The 23,571-nt window shown below is 42.4% G+C and overlaps 2 protein-coding genes across 3 annotated transcripts in view; both read left to right on the top strand.

Moving 5' to 3' along the window:
* AGTR1 (angiotensin II receptor type 1) overlaps nucleotides 1-6,911 on the top strand; it is a gene marked incomplete at its 5' end in the record, with an annotated part of 59,560 nt that extends 52,649 nt beyond the window's left edge. Inside the window, one exon of the transcript XR_014547969.1 lies at nucleotides 738-6,911. The remainder of the gene's footprint in view (nucleotides 1-737) is intronic.
* LOC310762398 (carboxypeptidase B-like) overlaps nucleotides 1-23,571 on the top strand; it is a 49,179-nt gene that overhangs the window by 2,253 nt on the left and 23,355 nt on the right. The window contains exons 2-4 of one of the 2 annotated variants that reach the window (XM_083613459.1): nucleotides 19,677-20,495; nucleotides 20,815-21,066; nucleotides 21,159-21,234. In XM_083613459.1, coding sequence (XP_083469585.1) covers nucleotides 20,984-21,066; nucleotides 21,159-21,234 — 159 coding nt within the window. In that variant the 5' untranslated portion in view covers nucleotides 19,677-20,495; nucleotides 20,815-20,983. The remainder of the gene's footprint in view (nucleotides 1-19,676; nucleotides 20,496-20,814; nucleotides 21,067-21,158; nucleotides 21,235-23,571) is intronic. The other variant, XM_083613458.1, reaches the window with a different exon arrangement.

Raw genomic sequence — 23,571 nt, 5'->3', positions numbered from 1 at the left:
CCCCCACATTCCGGACATTTCTTGAGAACACAGAGTTTGGGGGGAATGGAGGAAATGCACTATCTAATCAGAAAATTCAGGGTTCAAGTGGTGATTTGTTCTGTGGGCAATTTCTAAAATGAAACATGGCAAAAGGGAGCTTATTTCTGTAATCATTTGGCAGCTCTTCATGCCAGGTTGTTGTTTTTTTTAAAAAAAAATCCATTATTTCTTTTGCTGTGTGTTCTCCTTAGAATGCACCACACAATTCCTTACTGCAGGCCTCGAGGGAGTTCATCCTCAAAGTTATGGTGCTGGGAGTCCTGGGGGCTACGGGAAACTTTGTTTTTCAGATAGGAAAGTGAGCATCCATCAGGAGCAATGCCATGTCAAGGGCCTGCTCCTCCCATGTCAGGCAGGAGTCTAATAAATCCTCAACCCCTTTTTGCAGAAGGACCTCCCTAGGGCCTTTCTAGCCTGAGAATACATTCCTTCCTGAGGCACACTTTTCGTAGCTGCTCCCATTGGTCACAGGCACAGATAGAGACTGCCTGGAAACTTTTTTAAAGTAGAGAAAGAGAGAGGTTGATCATAATAGCTTAAAAACTTTTTTTTTATTGGCACTTAAGCATATTTTTCCCTGATTGAAGCAGAATTCATGAAACAATTACAAGTCCATGACAAAGCCTGCTAATGATTAGCCTTCAAGAGCTGCTGTTGTTTTCTGACAGTTCAGAAGCTGTTTTTGTTTATTTCAGGGAAAGGAAGCATCAAATCTTTTATGGACTATCCAAAATGAAGAGACAGAATAGTGGCTGCTAATTATCCATTGCCATCATTTCACTAAAGCTCCCACTGCAGAACAGAAGACTTACGTAACAATTTAGAATTCTAATTAATTCTTGTCAGCAAGGAAGGCTTCTTTGAAGTAATAACATGCACTTTACTGCTCGGCGATGGTATTATGTCACACAAAGGTGGCAAACATATAACCCAATTATAGGGAAACGATTATAAGGGGCAGCAGATGTGAAACATTTTTTATTAACTAAAGCCAAAGGAAATTATGACAAAGAGAAAAATATGAAGGCGGCAAAGGGCAGTAGAATCACAGAGTCTGTTTCACGTTAGTTTTTTTGTGGTTATCTGCAGATTCCATTGCTCCTGATCTACAATCATTTTCATTATAGAAATGAATTGCACATAGAGGTTGAAGCCCATATTATTTGCCCGATTGAAATTAATTCAAATTTTAGAGAACTCTGGGAGATTACAAGCTTTGCGCAAGGGAGATCATACAACCACTCCAAAAACCTTCAGAGAACATGTGTGGGGTGGGGATGGGGGTATCACAGGGTCATGTGGATTAGCCCTGCCCCCATTCAACATACGTTCATCATGCCTGAGAAGGGGCTCCATGTATGTAGCAACATACACCCATGGATATCCTCCATTTAAGCCCTCTGAAACCAGGCATGATCTGTGTGTATTTCTATGACTGCACGTCAATCCTATATTGCAGTAAGCAAATTCCTCCTCCTCCTCTTCTTCTTCTTCTTCTTCTTTTGCGATCACTCATAGCCAAGTAAGATTGTCTTCCATAAACCCAGTTTTAACAGTGGTTCTGTAAGTGACTGTGTGGAGGCCAATTCTGGATCCACACAGCCTTCCACAGTGGGGACATAGCTTTCCAGGTGGGAGTTGATCATGTTGAAAGTTTGCCAGTGATGCCTTCTTTGGGATGGGTTTTTGGAAGACCCCTGTACGTGAATTTGTTTTATGTGTGTAGATCAGTGCACGCTGACCAACACACAGTCTTCGCAGTAAGGCTCTATTCCAATGGCATGAGTATCACAACGACCGGCAGATTCTTATATGCTGCAGCCTTCATCTGCCTTCACAGCCATTGTAATATACCCCTTGTTATCACCCACCTGTTCTGCCGTTGAGGACTTCTTGGATCATTCTTTGTCCAGCTCCTCCCCTTTGACCTTACCGCCTTGCGTGACCCTGCTGGGAGTACAAGACTCCCAACAGCTTCGCTCACAAGGGTCATAGGAACATGCAAGCCCACTCACCACAACAAGGTCATGATCCAGAAAGTGAGGGTAGGCAAATAACTGGAGTCCATATAACGAGGCAGCAAAATATTATCCTTTTATCCTGAAAGTTTAGTTCTTTTTGCAGGTTTAGGATCACAAAGGAAGCACTACAAAGAAATCTTGATACTTAGAAGAGCTGAATACACAAGCAGAGGAAAACTCAGACTGTCAGAAGAGTCACAAATGGGACACCTGAGAAAATTTGGGCATACTCTATGGTACAAACACCAGCTTGTATAGCAGACAGTGAGTGAGCTGTCGCTGAATTGAAAGAAAAAAGTGAAGGGTTAAAAAAAATATCTGTGTGGCCGTGGTACACACACAGTAAACATTTTGACTGCATTTTTATTGAAATGGTTTAGGAGAATAAACTTTACTGGGAGAAGATAGAAGACAGCAGTGAAGGTCCACCTTGAGAAAGGTTGGTGGCAAAGAACCTAATTAAAGCATTTACTATGAGTCTGGATAGGAGATGCCTTGCAATTTTTGCCATTAATCATAGGTCATAGATAAAGGCGAACCAAAAGTTTTATTTTTTAATTCTGTAGACCTCACACAACTGCAGTCAGGTTCTCCATGATCCACAACTTGGTAACAGCAATTCTTGGTAATCATTTTTTTGCAGTGTAGAACCAGGTTAAATGGTTTTGGGGAAGTCAGGTACCCATTTTCCCCATGCTGCCTCAGTGCTGTCGGCAGAAAGCCAGCTGAGTTGCAGGAACACCTGTCTTGTTGCCGAAATGTGCCATGTGATTGTGCCCTTAAGGTACAATCCTGAAGGCGGTCACTAAAACCAATAGGAGATTTGTCACTGGGTGTAATGGAACATGGATGGCATCTGTAATTTGATGAATTCGGTCCTGCATACAAAAACATCGTACTCTATGAAAAAACAAAAACAAAACATAGCAATACTATGTTTTAGTACTATGATTTTAAGCTCTTTTGATAAGGGGTTGCCATCATACAGTGAATGCACAGCTGCAAAATGAGAATGGACATGCCAGTTCCTGCAGCCCCACGGAACTGATCTGGAGAAAATTATGGATTTTGAGTACTTCATTATCTTTCTGTTATGCTGAGAGACAAATTTATATGATACAAGAGTTGGATGCTGAACTGAAGAAGGCATGCAAGCTAATATGGATAATTAGTGCAGCAAGTATTTGTCAATGTAAAATTGCTCAAAGATGCATTATTATGTGAGAACAAAGGTTGCATATGCAATATATGAAGTTCAGTGTATAAGGCGTCCTTCTCCCTATGCATTTTTATTTCTCCCCTTTTTTAAATTAAAAAAATCTCACTTTTCTTTTGACCAGAATTCAAAGAGGCAAAGAGGTACATTATTTAAAATGATACCAAAAAAAATTTTTTTAATGGGGGGAATAAAGAGCAAAAATAACAAACAGCAGCAATAAACCAACCCCCTAAAAGAAAATTAGCAAAAAGCAACCAGGACCAACAGGAGCACAGAACTGAAGATAAAAAGCAGTAGCTACTCGCCATGTGCTGATGTCACTGGAAAGATCCTACTGGAGACATTTAAGCAGAGATTTGTCAGTCATCAGTCAGGGATGCTGTAGTTATATTCTGTATTGCAATTATATAATTGTTTTTCATATTCAACTTTGATAGTCAAACAGCAGGAATTGAAACAATTCCTTTTTGGAAGTATCATTTGCATTCTGTACACCTTGGGCTAATCTAGCTCCCACAGCAGGAATGGGAAATTTGTCTCATTCTGCACCATCTTAATAAGTTTTTGTGCCACCCAGTTGATCAAGGAACGGCCCATACCAAATTAGAAAACCGGCAGGTAAATTGGTGCTCCTATGCTTATCCAACTCTCAGGACATTGTTGGACTGGAAACCACAGTCCTGGTCCAATTATAAGAAATGAACAGGCACCACCATCATCCCAGTTAGCAGTGAGTTAAGTGGCAATAGAATCATACATGGATCCCTGGATCAGAAACTTATGGCAGAAATTCAGCATAGCACTATGGCAATCCTTCCATCATCACAAGCTTTTCAGCTTGCCAGGTGGAATGATTCCCCCTCCCTCCTGAGCCATTTTTTGAAGAGGCAGGGGCTCACTAATTCTCACAGAAAACACATCAAGCCTATCTCTTCAGTTTCTTTCCCAATACTGCCTAGCTATTGTTCTCCCTCTCACACCCACAACTTGGTGTCATCATCTCCAGCCAGGGATAGAGTAGGAAGCTACTGTTGTATGCCAACCCAATCTCTGAGTGGTGCAAGCCATGGTTCAGTTTCTTCAGAATGAGGGACAGTGCAGACTGCGGTGTCTTTAGGATATATGGTTTATTTACACATATATACTGTACAACCTGAGCCTGTGGTGGAGGGGCTCACAGCATACCCCAAGAATGTATGCTTCTCCCATCACTTCGTTCAAGAATGGGTCTCTCTCTCTGGTTTCTACCTGCTTTGAGCTTCGAGCTTACACACACCTCAACTCAGGCATTTGTTCTTCTAACTACCAGCCAGTTGAAGGAGGGGGAGCCCACCCATTTGTCCTCTGACATAGAGCCACTTCCTTACATGACAAAGCAGATGCTTAGCAGACCTGTCTAGTTAGAAGAAGGAAAAAACTGGCTTAACCATTTTCTCTTCTGTAGAAATTGTTTCTTATTGCCCTCTGCTCCAAAGCCATTTAGTCCAACCACAAATGTATTACATAATATTTTTCTTCTATCTGGAGTTTTGTGTTGAGGTAAACAATTAGCAGCAAACTTGCTGCTAGGTAAAATGGAAAGCGTAAAGCCTGGTGGTCAACAAAACAGGTTTAAAGACTCTCTCAAGGCAAATCTTTAAAAATGTAGTATAAACACCCAGTTACAGAGCTTCATGCTCCGGCACTGGGGGACGGAGAGCAGGCAGGGGTGTGGCGCACGTCCTGTGGGCATGGCATGCCGCCTGCAGGAGCTTGGCGTCCAGCGCGGGCAGGGGGGCAGCTGCGATGGCGCCCCACCGGGATCGTGCTGCTGGGGGTGGTGCGCTCCCCCCGCACTCCTCTTCCTCTGCCAGTGTAAACACCAACAACTGGGAAACACTGGCCTGCGAGCGCTGCAATTGGAGAACAGCCTTTACCAAAGGTGTCATGGGCTTTGAAGACCCTCAAACTCAGGACAAAAGGGAGAAATGTGCTAAGAGGAAGGCACTCTTGGCAAACCCTGAACGTGATCAACTCCCGCCCGGCAACCTATGCCCCCACTGTGGAAAGATGTGTGTGTCCAGAATTGGCCTCCACAGTCACTTACAGACTCACTATTAAAACTGTGTTTATGGAAGACTATCTTGCTCACCTACGAGTGCTCACCAAAGAAGAAGGTGAATGTTACATTTTAAATGTTATTTTATTCAGTCCTTAAAGTACTATTGGACTCTTTTCTTATTTACAGTCCCAGCCCAAACAAGTGTATTTGGAAGGAAGTCCCATTGAATTCAAGTGGACTTCCTTTCAAAGCTGTTCACGTAGAGCTGAAACTCTCCTCTATGAGACAAGATAGAAACTGTGAGTCAGGGAGAAATGCTCAGTGTTTCTTATGTGGATAAAGCAAAACCAGATGCTCTGGTACGAGAACACAGAATTCAAACAGTTGCACGTCCGCCCGTCTCTGGAGTCACATCTGTTTTACTTGAATTCATGTAAGAGTTCTTTTCTTTTTTTATTTGATAAGCCAACTCTGCTCTCATCAGCAACCCCAACAAACTGGGATTTGAACATGTGCAACTTACATCAGAGTCTGGCTAGCTGTATTCCCTCCATAGTTTGTCAGTCAGAATGTGTGCACTATCTCATCTCCTAAACACAAGGCTTCATTCAGACTTACAGCCCAATGCTGTGAATAAACATGAGAACTACCTTACAATTCAATCAACAGTATGTTGGGATGAGCTGTTGTTAAGGTAAATATATTCGAGTCTGGTACAGTCCCTACAACACAACAGGGATTTACTTATTTCTGGGTCACATGAAGAGTGTTGTTGATAGCTAGAGTCCCACAAATGCAGTTGAAACCCTATATTCACACCCCAAAGGTGCATTCCTCTACCATCGCCAACAGTGAGAGAAACCCACTTGTTAGTGCCAGGCTATGTTGCAGGACCATGGCCTCATATTTCAACACAGAGCCCTATGTGTGCTCTCCAATGTATATGCATTTTCAGAGCTCCCTACACAAAATGGCTTCCCCATTTGCCACAAATGGAGAGGCACTTCCTGCACAACCTTTTGACTTCATGAACCTTTGAAATGGAGAAGTGCTTGCCAGCTGGGGACTTCCCAATTATTGGACTAGGATGTCTCAGTGTAACTTTATCTGAAACACGGTTGTGGGAAGATAACAATAGAAAGCACCCTTCTGTAGAGATATTTCTCCTGCAGTGTTAGCTCTTTAGCTGAAGTCCCAGGAAAAGAAGAAGTAGGTCAGATACCACTTCAGCTTATTTCAAATTACAGAGAAAAGCTGAACTCTTCTTACCAAAAGTCAGCCTAAAGAGGCATAAGGGGAATACATATTTAGCAAAATTAATCCCTATAGATTTAAATACAAAATCAGAACATTTTAACTACCAGTTAAATGACCTGTGCTTTGCTTCCCCCCCTTTTAAGGTCAAGAATGTGGCATTTGAAAAACAAGCTATTCAAAATGTGATTAGAGAGAAGAGAGGAAGTCATTATTCCTTTGAGAAATAGTAAAGGATGTAGCTTCATTTTGCCAACCAAATGTTACTTTGAGCTCGTGGCAGTAGGAGGATGTATTTAATTACAAAGGCAAAGTTGAAAAAATGGGATGGATTTTTTTTTAAAAAAAAACTATCAGGATGAGCCAGTAAACAAACAAATCTGTGTCTCTCTTTGTGGATCACAGAAGCAATTGGAACAGTTTATTTTGCAAGATTCATGTTTGTCCACATTCTTTCCATCAGGGGTTGGAAAAACTTAGCTCTGCAGATGTTGCTGGACTATGACTCCCATTATCCATGACCATTAGCAATGCTGGCTGGGGCTGATAGGAGCTGGAGTCCCAAAACATGTTAGCTAGTTAGATCAGCTGATGTTTCATCCATGGGAGCTAATGACTAATAGTTGTTTTGCTGTGTTTTGTTTTGTTTTGTGTTTCTGAAAGGGCTATCTACCTGCCAGGGTCTGAGGACTAAGAAATGTGTGTATGTCCCGTGGCGGGTATAAAGCCAAGGCTGGATTCAGTAGCAGTTGGCAGGACTGTGCTCAGTGCAAGGTATCAGCTGAAGGTGACATGCTATATGGTTAAGTATTGTACAGTTAGCAAACATGGCAAAGTGCTAGTGCATCTCTCTGTATACTTGTATCTTTACAAGGTTTATTTCTATAACCAGAAGAACGGTATTATAGTAGATTGGTTCATGACGTACCAGCAATCTCTTAATGTAGCGAGTGTTTTTATGCTTCTCTTGCGCCACGAGACAATAAATGCTGCATACTTTTGGAAGAAAGAAATTGAGATCAATTTATAATTTATAAATAATTAGGGTAGTGGGCTGCCTCCAAGCTTCTTCTAAAATTAAGTGTCCCTTTTTTACTGTTCCACTGCTTCCTCTGGCATGATGAAGTAGAAGAGTTTGGATTTGATATCCCGCTTTATCACTACACAAAGGAGTCTCAAAGCGGCTAACATTTTCTTCCCTCTTCCTCCCCCACAACAAACACTCTGTGAGGTGAGTGGGGCTGAGAAACTTCAAAGAAGAGTGACTAGCCCAAGACCACCCAGCAGCTGCATGTGGAGGAGCAGAGACGTGAACCCCGTTCACCAAATTACGAGTCTACCGCTCTTAACCACTACACCACACTGGCTGTCTATGATGTCATTGTTGGGTGCCTACCTGCTTCCAAAAGGCTCTGCTTGTATATTTACAAATGGAGCAGATATTACAAATATGTCACATGCTTCTCCCGCCGAATTAAGCCCAGTGTCAGGGTGCTGTTGACAGCTGCGGCCGATTCCCAGGAAGGCAGTGAGATAGGGGAACAACAAGCTTTTCCAGTTCTGTTTATTAATACAATTTACAGAGGCAAATTCAAGATGCACCATAATGCCTAACGTTGCCCTGAGTGAAGCTCCACCACCCCCTTCTCCGCTACTTCCCTATTCATCTGACTCCTCTTCCTGCCTCCAGTGGTGGCTGGTACATGACAGTTGCCTCTGAGCTCTCTGTTCTGCTATTCTCAGTGAATGCCTGGTTTGGGGGGAAGGTACAGGTTCTGGGATACTCTCCTGTGACAGCATCTCGTTCAACTGCTGCTCAGGCTCCGCCTGCTGAATGCTATCTACTTCCTTCTACTCCTCTCCCATTATTTCCCAACTTTTGCCCTAATCTCACTCTGAAGTATGCCCTGTGCCAAACCACTCCTGGGGGTCTATGCTTTCTCCTCTCTAGACGATGCCTGAGGTGGTGGTTTCCACCATTCTTCCTCATCTACCCAGTCCTGGACACCCAGCAGTGCTAACTCACCTCTCAGGGATGTGTATCACAATACAGAAATACATGCTATTCCCAAAGGGGGTCCAGGGATGTACACAGAGAATTGAGGGGTGGGGGTGGGAATCCCTCCTTCTCTTCATGGGAGCCTCCACTACGTTGAAGAGCCTTCTGTGAGCGGTGAGAGACAACTGTATGCAACCCGTAACCAGGAAATGCCCTTAGAAGCTGTCCCTTGCCAATTGCAATGGTCAATGTCCACTCTTCTGTAACAGCTGCTAGTCATTTATCACTCCAATATGGTTCTGAAACAGTATGCTTGAAACTGCTGAACCAACTGGGACCAATTTAGAAGAAAGAAGCATGTTTAGAGAAAAAGGAAATGACCTATGACATTTTCGCCGTAATACATTTTATTTGATGATTTCCCACAAGTCCGTTTTTAATGTGTGTGTTGTTAATGAATTTGAGTCCTGTTCATTATCATACAGTGAATTTGTTGTTCTTGTTTGTTTGAGACTGATCAGGCTTCCTCTTAACTTTCTAAACCAGCTGTGGGGAACCAGTGGCCCATTGGGTACTCCCTGGTGTGGCAAAGGAGGCATCAGCTTCTTATTGGCACTTTCAAAGCACACTGGCTTTCCCCACTAATGTTTGATTTCAGACTGTACAAGCAAAGGAAAATGAATCACCTGACATCATTGTGCCATGAGAGGATTGACAGGTGAGCATCCCAGTCCACATGTCAAAGTTGGCCATCAGGAAGTAGGGGAGATAAGGATCTGTCCTGCCAACCAGATCCAATGCCCCACTCCTGTTCTAAGCACTGTGCACCCCTTTTGTTCAAAGCCTTAACATAATAAAATGTTTGTTATTTTTAATTCAATCCATTAACTATAACCACAACCTTTTCCTGTAGCAAGCCATGATGGATGAAACAGACATGTAGTTCGGTTGTCTTGGAGAACAAGCAAATGAAAAATGTGTGCATCTACAGTAAGAAGGTGAGACAGGAAAATGTTAAGTCCTGGACCATGGTAAAGAATTGATATTAATTGTTCAGGAGAATCAGCAAGATTCTTTGATGTTAGTCTAGTAAAGTGGAGCAAATAGGTTTTAATTCTTTAGGACAGGATTTTCCAACAGAGTATTGGAAAGTAGCCCAAAGCAAACATGAAAATCCTATACAACTTCCAGAAGCCTGGACTTTGGTAAAAGTTAAGAAAATATTATGGAGCCATTACCCAACATGCAACTTTATTTGCTACTGTTGTTCTCACAGGATAGAAAAGCACTTAAGAAGGAGCTCTCAGTTCTGCAGGGGAAAAGGAAAAGTCACAGCTATGTAGTGCAATAATTTAGCAACTAAACAGTAGAAAATGTTGAGAGATTGAGAAATATGACTTGAGAGAATAGTCTGCTTCAAGATGAAGTTACTGAGATAAGCATTCTCTTAAGATTGTAACTGTTTCCCCAAGTTAGAATACAATAGGTAAAGGTAAAGGGACCCCTGACCATTAGGTCCAGTCGCGGACGACTCTGGGGTTTCAGCGCTGATCTCACTTTACTGGCCGAGGGAGCTGGCGTACAGCTTCCAGGTCATGTGGCCAGCATAACTAAGCCACTTCTGGCTAACCAGAGCAGCGCACAGAAACACCGTTTACCTTCCCGCCAAAGCAGTACCTATTTATCTACTTGCACTTTGACATGCGTTCGAACTGCTAGGTTGGCAGGAGCAGGGACTGAGCAACGGGAGCTCACCCCGTTGCGGGGATTTGAACCACCAATCTTCTGATCGGCAAGCCCTAGGCCACCCGCCACCCGCGTTGTACATACAAGCAAATGCCAGGTAGGTGCTCTCCAGCTCTGGAAATTTCTCATGATATTCACCAAAGAAATTAGGTCCATCCTAGGGTAGGTACTCTATGCAGCTCTGTTTCTTTTGCTTGAGGTGCATTTCTGGGAAGGAAGCCCATATCATTAGCCAAGGACATTACAGTAGTTAAGGCAACAGTTTGCAGTTGAACATGCCGTAATTAGATTAGTGTATTTATGGATAACATATTTGATAATTTTATTTCACTTAGTTAATTTATGAAAATGCCTTTGGGATAGTTTTGAAGGACATTTTAGTTTGGTCCTATAATTTATCTAGTTTAGTCAGACTTTTCACATTTTAGGTACAACTCATGCATTATACAGTGGTACCTTGGGTTAAGTACTTAATTCGTTCCGGAGGTCCGTTCTTAACCTGAAACTGTTCTTAATCTGAAGCACCACTTTAGCTAATGGGGCCTCCAGCTGCTGCCGTGCCGCTGGAGCACGATTTCTGTTCTCATCCTGAAGCAAAGTTCTTAACCCGAGGTACTATTTCTGGGTTAGCGGAGTCTGTAACCTGAAGCGTATGTAACCCAAGGTACCACTGTATAGCTTATAAAGGTAAATGTATAGTTCTCTAATGATATCTCAGATTATTAAAGTATTTGTACTAATTGGAAAGTAGTTATCATGATAAAAATGTGTTCCTGTTTTTATTCTTGATGTAGCTATTGTTCAGAAATGATGGAGCATTAACTCCCTTTTGTATTTACTTCTGTTCCATCCTATGGCTATACAGTCAAACCTTGGTTGTCAAATGTAATCCGTTCCAGAAGACTGTTTGATTTCCGAAACGTTCAGCAACCGAGGCGTGGCTTCTGATTGGCTGCTTCTTGCACTCAAGCGGAAGCCGCATCAGACATTTGACTTCCAAAAAACATTCAAAAACCGGAGCATTTACTTCCAGGTTTTCGGCATTCAATAGCTGAAACATTCAAAAATGGAGCCATTTGAGAACCGAGGTTTGACTGTACAAATAAATAACATGTAATAGCACATCAAATACAAAGTTCTATTCTGTTCAGTGCAGTTACTTGATTATTTATGGAATAAATCCTGGGGAATTGTTTGTGCCGAATGTTCCTGGTAGAACGTCATCTGTGCAAGCCTTGATCATTTCTTGATCAGCTCCCATCCTTTTCAATGGAATTTCAAGCCTTGGACAAGAAAATTTTCTTGTGGATTGTGCCCATTCTTTCACTTCACCAGGTAACACTTTAAAGCTGGTAGAAAACTCCCTCGCCAGCAGCCCCTGACACTGGCTGATTCAATGCTTGATCTAGCTAGAGAATTTCTTCCAACAAAAGGTCATCCACCACATGTTAAAAGCATCCGGAGTTGAAGGTATCCCTCTCGCTTTAAACGTTATCATGCCGACTGATCACAAACAACAGATAGAGAAGAAGGGAACTTTCATGATTTACATCACCCACGAAGGCCAATGCATGAAAAGAACAACAGAACTGTAATTTACTGTGGACCAGATGAAGAAATTTCATCCTTAGAAAGAGCAATCTTCCATTTCTCTGCTCTGAGCAAAACTCTCATTACTGCTGTGTGGGGAACCTTTATAAACCTAATTCCTACAATTAGGAGAATTTTGTTGACAGGAGCATGTTAGGAAGATGAGACAAACTCCCAACCTTTGCCAAACGAAAACTGTTAGGTGGATTTGTGGCTGGTTGACTGACTGAACCCAATGAGTGCTCAATATGGTTCCTCATCATGCTGGAAAAAAGTTACAAGTGGGGTGTCACAAGGTTCTGTCTTTGTTGTTCAACGTCTTTATATACACATTGGATGAAGGAATTTAGGGGACGGTCATGAAATTTGTAGTCATGAAAGATGAAATTTGTGGTCATGAAAGATGATACCAAACTGGGAGGGGTATCTAGGACAGAATTGGGATTCAAGATGACCTATACAGATTGGAGAACTGGGCCCCAACAAACAAAATGAATCTCAATAGAGGCAAATGTAAGGTTCTGCACTTAGGCAGGGATAATCAGCTGCACAAATACATGTTTGTGGTGTAGCCTAGATAAGAGGAGACTGAGAGTAGATATGTATCTAAAGGGCTGTCACATGAAAGCAGCAACAGAGCGTGCTCTAACAGTGCCTGGGGCATTCTCCCAAGCCTTTGGCTAATTAAACAATCAATGGCCTTTCAAACCGTGGAGCAGTTATTGGTTTTGTTTGTTATTTTTGTATGCATTTTTGTGTTTTTATACTGTAAACTGCCCTGTGATCTTCAGATGAAGGGCAGTATAAATAATAATAATTAATAATAATAATAATTCCAGCTTGCTTCTAACTGATATGCCTTGCCTTCAGTTTGTAGGAAGGTTTGGTCTTGCAGAAGAAGCAGGATACCATAGCATAGTCTTCAGCTGCCCAGTTATCATTGAATTTTTGCACTCAGACAGTTCCTAGCTTCCTCCCCACCCCCCACCCTGGTCTGTTTCTGCACGTTTAACAGGAGCCAGACAGAAGGAAATGTGAGCAGGTAACATTCTTCCTGACATGGAAAGCTTCACTTGCTCCCTGTCTGTGTATCAGGCTACCTATGAAGGCGCAGGAGCAGAGCGTGGAGAACGTGGCAACCTGAACTACCCGATGCCTGTGCATTGATTAATTAGTAACTTGCTCTTCCTCCAAGGAGTTCAGAATGTTGCTTTAGCTTCTCAACAACCCAATGGAGAGATAGTGATTTCCCAAAGCCCAATGGTGTGCAGCACAGGTTTCAACCTGGGTTTCCCACACCTACTAGGACTACTGTCTAGCTGCCTGGTCATCAACTGGGTTAATTCAAAGACCACTTTGCCATGATAAGAGGAAATGGCTGACCAAATTCTCATGCATCACCACCCCAAAATGACCTGCTGCCAATTCCCATTGCCATGGATGCTGGTCATCCACCCACCTCTAGTAATAGTTGAAGTGTGGGTAGACCATCAGTGGGCCAGATCGTGGTAGGAGGCTGGATTTGTGCCAACCTCTAGTACTCCCACTTCACTGGCTCTCCTGATTTAGTCTCCTCACCAAGAGTCTAGGTTTCCAGATGACCTGTTTATTGACATCCCATTCTGATTTGTTTGGACAAAGTTTGTGGAGAGGTGAGACGGCATTGGCTATTTATTGAGCATCCATTTTTAACTGTGTGCAGAGATGTTAGATGACATCGCATCTAGCAAATGTCAGGCCACACTCCCCAGTGCATTTTCCCATCACTTTTCCTATCGCAAGAAGTCTGATTTAATTGCACAACCTGGATTTGCCAGTATGAGGTTGAATTGCACCCAAAAACAACAGCACTCTGGAAGCACCCCGAATATCAGTCTTGCACCATTGGAGAAGAGTTATTCTAAAGATAAACAGACCTCTAGATGGCTTTAAATTAAACAGACGTGCAAAGGCAACAGTTGGGATTTGAGTAGGATTAGCAGGGTTGTAAATATATAAGGCATATATGTAATTTATTTCTCGTGGAAAGACTAGAGGTAGTGAGTAGCAACATGGAAATGCATTGCACCAAATGTTTTAACAGCATTTTGCACAGCATTTCTCAGTCATGAAAAGTCTTCTTGTTTTTATTCAGAGGTAATTTCAGACTTATTGTATATCCAGGAAAAGAGAGAAAGAAGAAATGCCTAATATGCCCACCCCATCTCTGTCCTTGTGGTTTCTTAGAATCTGTTCCCTTATTGTTACACACTATTTATCTAGTTTCTTTCCCAGAAGCTGTTGAACTGCTCTGCAGTCACAGCCAACATTAATTAAATTTTGCAAGTACAGAATATTACATGTCCACCTTTGACTATTCCCAGGCTCCCCAATGCAAAAAACCAAAAAACAAAACCAGCAGAAAATACTGTCTCTAATCAAGCCCCACACAACTCAATTTGTTAACCCTTCCATTTCAATAGTAGGCTTGATGCCAACATAATGGGCAACCTCTCAATGCTATATCCATCCACAGAAGTAGTAAATGATAGTATTAAAGAGGAACAACACAGCACTATATCATCACAAAGCTGTCACTCAGTGGTGGCTTGTGAGAGGAGTGGGGGGCAGTAGCATCCTCCCAGTAGTGTGGCACTGTGCTCATTGGGATGCACTGGGCCAGACAGTGGCAAGATCAAGTGGCAAGCAAGCTCTGGGCTAGTCTCCAGGGCTTGATGCAGGGGCTTTTAGATGCAGAAAACTGTACCTGGTGACCTTTCGTTTGCCAGTCATTTTACCTTAGTACCATTATCGCAACTGAGCTTTTAGGTGTGTCAAATTAATGTCCTGGATTCTTACAGCCTTACCGATAAGAGGGTCAACCATAGAGAAATCAGTGGCAAAATTATGCATAAAGTCAAGGAAGGAGGGCCATTTCTCAGCACCCTTTGCCTTAGCCAAAGCCATCTCTGGTTCATTCCTAAACACAAAATAAAGATTAGCAGATCATAATAGGGAGCACAAGTCAAGAGTGCTATTGCATTGTGGGCTTCCCATTGTGAAAACAGAATGCTAAGACTAGATGGGCCTTTCATCTGATTCAGCAGTGTTCGTCTTGTGTTTCTTTTGTTATGTTCATTCTGGATACCATAAGTCAGTTGCATGCTTTGGTGGAATGGAAATCAATCTATTCCAGCCTCACTTACTGAGAGTTACGTAGGGCATCAGAAGCTACCACACACAGAGTCATTGGTCCACCAAGCTCAGTATTATCTACACAGACTGGCAGAAGCTCTTCGAGGTCTTCCCCAACTCTACCTGGAAATGCTGAGGACTGAAGCATTCAACCATTAAATGGTGTCATACCCCTAAGTTATAGGCCCCATAAAGGAGAACCTAAGTATTCTAGTAATCCTTAATATCTAAATTAGAGATAAGCAACTGAGCAAATGAGTTCAGATAAGCAAATGAGTCTAATCTGAATTCCTCCTCCCACAAACCCCTCCCTGTTAAAAATTGGTTGCCGACCAGGTATAATTTTCAAATAGTGGAACAGGGGCCCTTTGACATGTATATCAGCATTGCATGAAAAGTGGAGAAAGTTTTAATGGGGACAGATAATGCTTGAACCAACCAATAACACTGCCTGACAAATTCCAGATGGCGAAAAGTAACAACAAACCTCTCCTCTAGAACAGCTGCCTCCATCTGTCTGCTTCACATTCTGTATCTATCCTGGGATGATGGATGTTGGCTGTTCTAAAGTTAAAACATTTCCTGAGTGGCCATCTATGATGATCCCGAGTTTCCTTGACAAAGACATTCCTATTTGACTATGCCCAGACTTCTTTCTGAGAGATCCTGACAACAGGCAAAGCTTAGTCACTCCTAACTGTTATGCATATTGTCTGTTGGGTGCCTAGAAAGCATCCCCTAATTCCCATTTTTGTTTATGCTATTAATGGCTGCCTATTCACCTTTACACATCCTTAAGTATCCTGAATGCACTTAGGGAATTTTGCAATTCCTCAGCAGGCTGACCTTGGAGAGGTGAAAATTAAATGTTCTCCCTGCAATTATTAAATCTAAATTAGCATGGGAATGGTACTCTAATATTTGAATGAGTTTCCTGGACTGGCTTATCACCATTCACAGTTATGCGATCTGCTTGCTAAGTTGGGCATGTAAAGTTCTCATCTAAGAAAGCATACAGCCAAGCAATTAAGCAGTCACTTTCAGAAAATGGAGTGGCAAAAAAAAAAGTCACAATTTTAAAAAAACTTTAAAATAAACACCTTATATCAAATAAAGCAATATCCAATAATCCATCAGAATATAATAGTACACAATAAAAATAAATATCAGCAAATAATCATTAAACAGACATTCACTCTTATTAATTACCAGCAAAGAACTCAATAAAAATAATGGCAAGTCATATTGCATAAAATTTCACAATACACACCAAGTCATGTAAACGAGATTGTTGGACAGTGTTCTCGAAGCTACCAGCATGAGTTTGACCAAACTGCGGGAGGCAGTGGAAGACAGGCATGCCTGGCGTGCTCTGGTCCATGGGGTCATGAAGAGTCGGACACGACTAAATGACTAAACAACAACAAGGAGGAATCAGAGTTGGATTCCAGAGAATAAGCCTGAGAAATAGCTGCCACATCCAAGACCAACAGCAGGGACTCAAATCACTTACTTAAACCTGGGTAGGTAATGATATAAATAAACAAAACAGGGCTCTTTCATGGCCCTGCAGCTGGAATAAGTACACTTTAAATTTATCTATAAGCCACCTTGAGCCCGTCAGGGGAAAAGCTGGGGAATCATCGTCATTCTCCTTTAACAAGGATCCACTGGAAGGGAAGCCAAGATTATGGATATACAGTGGTACCTCGGGTTAAGAACTTAATTTGTTCTGGAGGTCTGTTCTTAACCTGAAACTGTTCTTAACTGAGGTACCACTTTAGCTAATGGAGCCTCCCACTGCCACTGTGAGATTTCTGTTCTCATCCTGAAGCAAAGTTCTTAACCCAAGGTACTATTTCTGGGTTAGCGGAGTCTGTAACCTGAAGCGTCTGTAACCCGAGGTACCACTGTAGAGATAGACTTGCTGCTGGCTTGTCAACCAAGAGACCTAATAGCTGGTACTGAGACAATTTACACAAGGCCCGGCTTTTCAGTTAAAGTAAGACAACTGCCTTTCAGGACTTGCAATTCTGATGTGATAAAACCACAGTTAGTACTGATTTGCATCAAAAGAATGAAGATCAAAGAACTGGAGGGCAAAGGCACAATCTAGTTTGTGTTATGGCACCTCTCAGGAACTCCCACCCCATGCCCTGCAGGCGTATCTCTGCTTCTGCAAACTTCAGTGGAGCTGAGCGTGTTTAAGCCATTAGCAAAGGCACTGGGCACAAAGACAAAGATGCAGCACATGCAATTATTTGTTGCTCCCTTGTCCTCCACTGCAAACAGCCCCTGCTGTGTGCCTTACCTCATGCCTGCCTCTCTCCCATCCAAATCTGCAGCTGTGCAGGGGAGTAGAGGCAAGAGCCACCGTGCAGCTGACTCAGGGAATGAGGAAACACCAGCCAGGCTGTTTCCCGACACAAACACCCCAATTATCTGTTGCCTGAATGATGAGCAGGCACAAGGCTGACCCAAGATATTTTGCTGCCTGAGTTGAAAGGGCAAGCTAGCTAGCTATCTATCTATCTATCTATTTATTTATTTATTTATTTATTTATTTATTTATTTAAAAAATGTTTGCTGCAAATTCATTTTTAAAAGACATCAGAGCCATTGACAACAATAATAATGCAGTAGGAAGCACACACAAAATAAATAATGAAAATGCTTTTCTTAATTGTCTGAATAAGCCTGGTATCAAAGAAAGGTTTCCAGCAAATGCTGGAAAATTTAATACAGAAGGTTCCTGCTGAATCTCTATTGGATGAGCAGTGGGCCAATGATACTGAAGGCTCAGTTTCATGTTGATGCCAAATGAACCTCATCAACTTGAGGAACATGGCAAATACACAGGCCCATAAAGAAGCTGACAGTACTGGTAGCTACTTCAACTCTTTCTTCAATACTGGTAACAGGTTAATGTCCTCCACTACTCCTGAGGCAGCTGGCTACATGGGACAGCACCTCTGTTCTTCTGCAAAGGGGAATAGCCAAGGGGCCCAGGAGGAGCTATTGGGGAGCTACTGACCGCCCCCCAGTATCTGCCACCTGAGGTGGTTGCCTCACTCTGTCTGACGACATGGCTGGCCTTGAGCAGCCTTGTTAAGTTAAAGAAACCACAATACAGTGGTACCTCGGGTTACAGGCGCTTCAGGTTACAGACGCTTCAGGTTACAGACTCCGCTAACCCAGAAATAGTACCTCGGGTTAAGGACTTTGCTTCAGGATGAGAACAGAAATCGCACAGTGGCAGGGCGGCGGCAGTGGGAGGCCCCATTAACTAAAGTGGTACCTCAGGTTAAGAACAGTTTCAGATTAAGAACAGACCTCCAGAACAAATTAAGTTCTTAACCCAAGGTACCACTGTAGACAAAGCAAGACTGCCACTCTTAAACTCCCCAGTCTATAGATTTGTATGTACAGACCTACATCCCAGTGTATAGCTCAAAGGATACAGTGTTGGATTTGTTTGTTTGTTTGTTTGTTTGTTTGATAGCATTGATATCTCAGCACAAGGTCACCCCCTCCCCGAGTTAAGAGGCCTTGGAGTTCTATCTAAAAAAGGAGATCCCACAAACTTGAAGTATGCTCACCCCCAGTTTAGAGCTACTTTGTGAGATAATGAGACAAATCGCTACCATTCCTTGGATACAGAACAAGCCACTTCAATGGAATTCTGTGTCACCACGCATTTCCCACCTAATATTTGATGGAAAGGTGGCTTTCATAAAAAAATGTCAATATTCTATATACCTTGGCAGCTCGGAAGTTACAAGTGGCTGATGATGCATTATAGGCTGCGTTTCAGAAATGGTCTCCGACTGCTTGAAAAAAACACCAAGAACCCCATGCTGAAGGAAAATCTGTCCGACTTCTATATCTGAATATCTTCCTGCCGCTCAACGGGAAATGATGGCATCTACAATTTGTTTGATTAGTCCTTTTGATCATTTATTTATGGCAAGTCCTGAGCTTGATCACTGCATTATTGTCTTTGCCATGTTTGTGAGGCTGCTACAACTGTACTGAAATTTTGTGGATTTCACCATCCTCGATTTGAAAGCTCTTAAGACTTAAGGCTGCTATTTTGGCAGCTTGTGATAGCTCCTGCAGGCACCAGACACAGCAGACCTGACTCCAAGCAAGAGACATCCAGGAAAATGTCTGCTGTGCTACAGAATTAGGTCAAATTAATTGTAAACTGAGTTCAGGTGTATTTGGGCAAGATGACTATCGAATGATAAGGATTTTGTGTTTAATGTTACCATTTAAGAAGCTACTGGCTGCATTTTTTAATCAGAGCTTCAGGTGGCTGGACACTACTGGCCAATCATATTTCTTTATGACTGCAGAAGTGAGTTTGTTGAACAGTTCTCATAAGCCCCCATGTACCCTCAAAATCAGCTTTTGGGGGGCTGGGCACCCTATGGAGCATATTTTAGGGGCATGGAGAGAGGAGGCAACATGGAAGTCCCATTGTGCATGTGAAATGCCACTCACACACTGTAGGATGTGGTCCTTGAAGTTGTTTAATTTGTATCAACCATTCTTTTTATTTATTTCTGTTTAAAACTCCTGCTCAAGGTCCAAGCCAACCAGGAAGAAGAATCATGTTCCACATCTCTGTGACACTAGCCATAAAGATGACAAAGGCCAGGTTGCATGTTTTTGCATATGACTCACCGAAACTGTCTTTTATAAATTTTTGATTCATGAAAATGTCCCACCTAGCAGCAACAATGGCTTGAGACATAATGTCAAACAATGCTATCTGAATTGGCAAGCTGCGATTGACTTTAAATTTCAAACCATAGTTTGCAAGCACACATCAAATCCTGTTTTCTAAAAGCACAAATCATAGTTTGCCGATTCGTATGACACAGTAAACTATGGTTAGCATAAGCTGGGAAAGGAGAACAGAACGCACATGTGAGAAAAATGATAGGAAGCCTGTAAATTTGCAGGGGTACTACTGTCAGGAGCATGTCAGAGGTAAATCACACCATGCAAGTTGAAGTTAACTCTTTATTAGCAAAAATACGTTTTGCTCATGAATTTCAGGCCTAATGGAACACAGCAACTCCTCTTTGGTAGGTCTTGCTTCTATGAAGCAGTTGCTAAGACTGAAGGTCCCTGCTTCCCCACAGCTGCCTAAGCCCCCACCTTTCCAGGTTCTCCCCCCCCCAAAGCAATCAGAGACTGCTTCTGCACATCACCAGTCCCTCCTCCACCCTTTTTATGCTTCTAGTTCTAGGAGACAAAGGGGGAGGGGAGCTTATTGCAGCATGAGGGGAGGTCGCGCACAACCAACTCATCTCTGCCTCTTAGCCTCTCTCCTACTCTCCAGCTTCAGCTTCTCCCTCTGATTCTGGACTTCTCTCTGCCACAGACTCTCCCAGCTCAGTAAGCCCTGTTACCTCCTCAGCTTCTGATACTTCCTCTTCTCAGTCTTCTCCCACTTCTTCCTGTGACCACTCATTGGCGTCCCATCACCACTCCTCTTGGTGGTCCCCCAGATGGTTCCTCCCACGGTTCCTCAGCGTCCAACCAGTCCATGACAACTACCAATGGTCAAGTCACAATTTGGTATTAAATCCTACTTGAGTCACTAAAAGTGGGAAGAATGTGAAATAATCCACCAAGAATGGAAATAAAACTGTTTACCAACTCCAATCTTTTAATACATTAGCAAGCCATGAGACTTTATTTTCTATTTTCACAGGTGAGCCCATACTACACATAGAAGATAAGTAGTCTGTAAACAAGACGAGGCCAAGAGAGTGATCAATCAGGGAACGTGTAGGCTGGGTTTACAGTTTAGCCTGTCAAAGATAAGGAACAGTTGATTATAAAAGCAAGTGAGAGAATAATTGACTCCCCCATTATCTCAAATGGCAGCAAATATGTGGGTCTTGTTGCTTCTTGTAGCTGTTGCCGCTGCTTCTCCAGAAGCTTCAGTTCACAAATTTCATGGGTAAGGATATTTAATATACTTGACTTTCACATTCTTGAAATTACAAATGACCTTTTTTGGTACCAATGATTTACTTCTGCCTTTTTCCTTAGGGATAAGGTTTTTCGTGTAACACCTCGCAATGAAGAACAGGTTGAAGTCCTCCATTACCTGGCCGACAATATGCAGGTAAATTCAGGTGTGGGAGGATGAAATTAATTATACTTCTCAATTTTGAGAGTCCATTTTATTAAAAGGTTTGGGGGGAGGGAGAATTGTGGAGCACATAGAGCACAAGTTGCAAAGAAGCTGATTTTCTTTTTCAGAAAGCTTGAGCAATGAAGCAAAACATTGGAACCCCATACTCACTCAATTAGGAGTACTTACGACTTATTAAACACAATGGGACTTGCAGCTGAATAAATACATGTAGGACTGAGCTGTTGGAGTCATCCTGGGGTGTCCCTGATAGAATCTTAAGATGACAATGTAGGTTAAAATACAAGATTCTGACACTACATAATGTTAGACTAGGTTTTGTAAGGCCCCTTCTAACAATATCACTCCCTCTAGTAGCAAGCTCAGATGTTGAGTGCCAACAGTAATACAGCAAAAATAGGGCCACTGAGAACAAGAGGAGAGGTATCAGTATGCTTCAAGGAACCGCAAGGTTTGCAGATATACAACAAATAAGCTTGGTTATAAAAATCAACCTGTCTGTATTCTGATTAGACTTTCCAGTGCAAAAAACTATAGAAACAATGGTACTAAGAGGCTGCTTTCTAAAAGTTTAGACTCCTAGTCAACATAATACCCTTTTTTATTTCCTGCTTGTTGTCGTCTCTTCCTTGAATGTTCTCTAAACCTCTTGTCCGTTCCAAGTTTGTGTTTTGTGACCTTGATGTAGATATATTGTGGCATGAGAAAAAACAACCAAAGATAGCAGATCTGTTTTCAATATTTGTGTAGAGCTTTGATGTTGAGAAATAGCTGCAGAAGAGAGGAGGGAAACACTGTAATCTGCACCGTGAGATGTGGCATTTACAATGATATACAGATGTAGAGGGGCTTTTCATTGACCACAGGCCATTGTCAGGCTCTCTCTCTCGCCTAGTTCTGCTCTTCATTATGTCTTAAATGCTATGGGAGTTTTGATATGCACTTATTTTAAACCAGGGGTTCAGCCAGGTGTTACGTTGAATTCTAAGCATGTTTTACAAAGAAGCTATCAGTTTTTTGCTAAGCACAATGGCTTGGCTTTGCATCTTGAACCAGGGGTCTAGAAAGGATCAAAACAACCTTTATTCCTACTTCTACTGCAAGGCAAGACCACCAGCTGCTCCACATGCAGACACAGCAGCTCAGTGGAGACCATGCATTTTGCATAGCCAAGGTCCCAGCAGATACAGTTCTCCAGTTAAAGGATCAGGTAGCAGGTGTGAGAAAGTGACCTTTGCTTGTGAGCTTGGAATGCTGTCTACTTAAATGGAGCCACAGACTGATTTAGTCTAACAGAATTTCATATGTGCACAATCCAAAATTCAAATTTAAAAAGATTATTTGGAAACAGGAAACAAGACAGGTCACAGCCATTTCAGGAAATTATTATTATTATTTATTATTTATACTCCGCCCATCTGGCTGAGTTTCCCCAGCCACTCTGGGCGGCTCCCAATCGAGTGTTAAAAACAATACAGCATTACATATTAAAAACTTCCCTGAATAGGGCTGTCTTCAGATGTCTTTTAAAAATAGGATAGCTGTTTATTTCCTTGACATCTGATGGGAGGGCGTTCCACAGGGCGGGCGCCACTACCAAGAAGGCCCTCTGTCTTGTTCCCTGTAACCTCTCTTCTCGCAATGAGGAAACTGCCAGAAGGCCTTCGGCACTGGATCTCAGTGTCCGGGCTGGATGATGGGGGTGGAGATGATCCTACTATTTTCATCCTTAATGATAGATACTAAAGAATGGAAGCAGCTCAGCTGTAAGTCCCACTTTTGCCCTGTATGTCCAGCAACATTAGATATTGGCATCAAGGAATAAGAACATAAGAAGAGCTTGCTGGATCAGGCCAATGACCCATCTAGTCCAGCCTCCTGAGGAAGCAGCAAGGTACACATGCAGAAGTACATATATACCTCTGCATGTGTCCAGAATTGCAAACAGTGGAGGGCAAAGGACTTTATGATTGAGAAAAGGGACAAAAAATGCAACCTAGATACATCCCATAATCCTCTGACCACTAGTGTGAGCAGCAAGCAATGGAATAGCAATGAAAGAAAAGGAAATGTGTGGAAACTAACGTGTTACACAGTGAGACAAAACTTGTATATTTATGACCTGCTTGCAATATATAGAACCAACCACAGTGTACAGTAATGAAATAAAAGAGTTGGAAGGTTCCAAGTCTGTACAGCGTGGAAGGTGGGAGGATCTCAAGTTTGAAGGTTCCCACACATCAGAAACTCCCTGTAGATAGAATGTTTTACTACAGTATTATTCTCTCCCCCCTCCCATTTATTAAA

Source organism: Podarcis filfolensis, assembly GCF_964270895.1.
Source record: "Podarcis filfolensis genome assembly, chromosome: 5".
In the NCBI taxonomy this organism is placed as follows: domain Eukaryota; kingdom Metazoa; phylum Chordata; class Lepidosauria; order Squamata; family Lacertidae; genus Podarcis; species Podarcis filfolensis.
The sequence above is the reverse complement of the archived record's forward strand: the minus strand, read 5'-3'. Positions and strand labels throughout refer to the sequence as shown.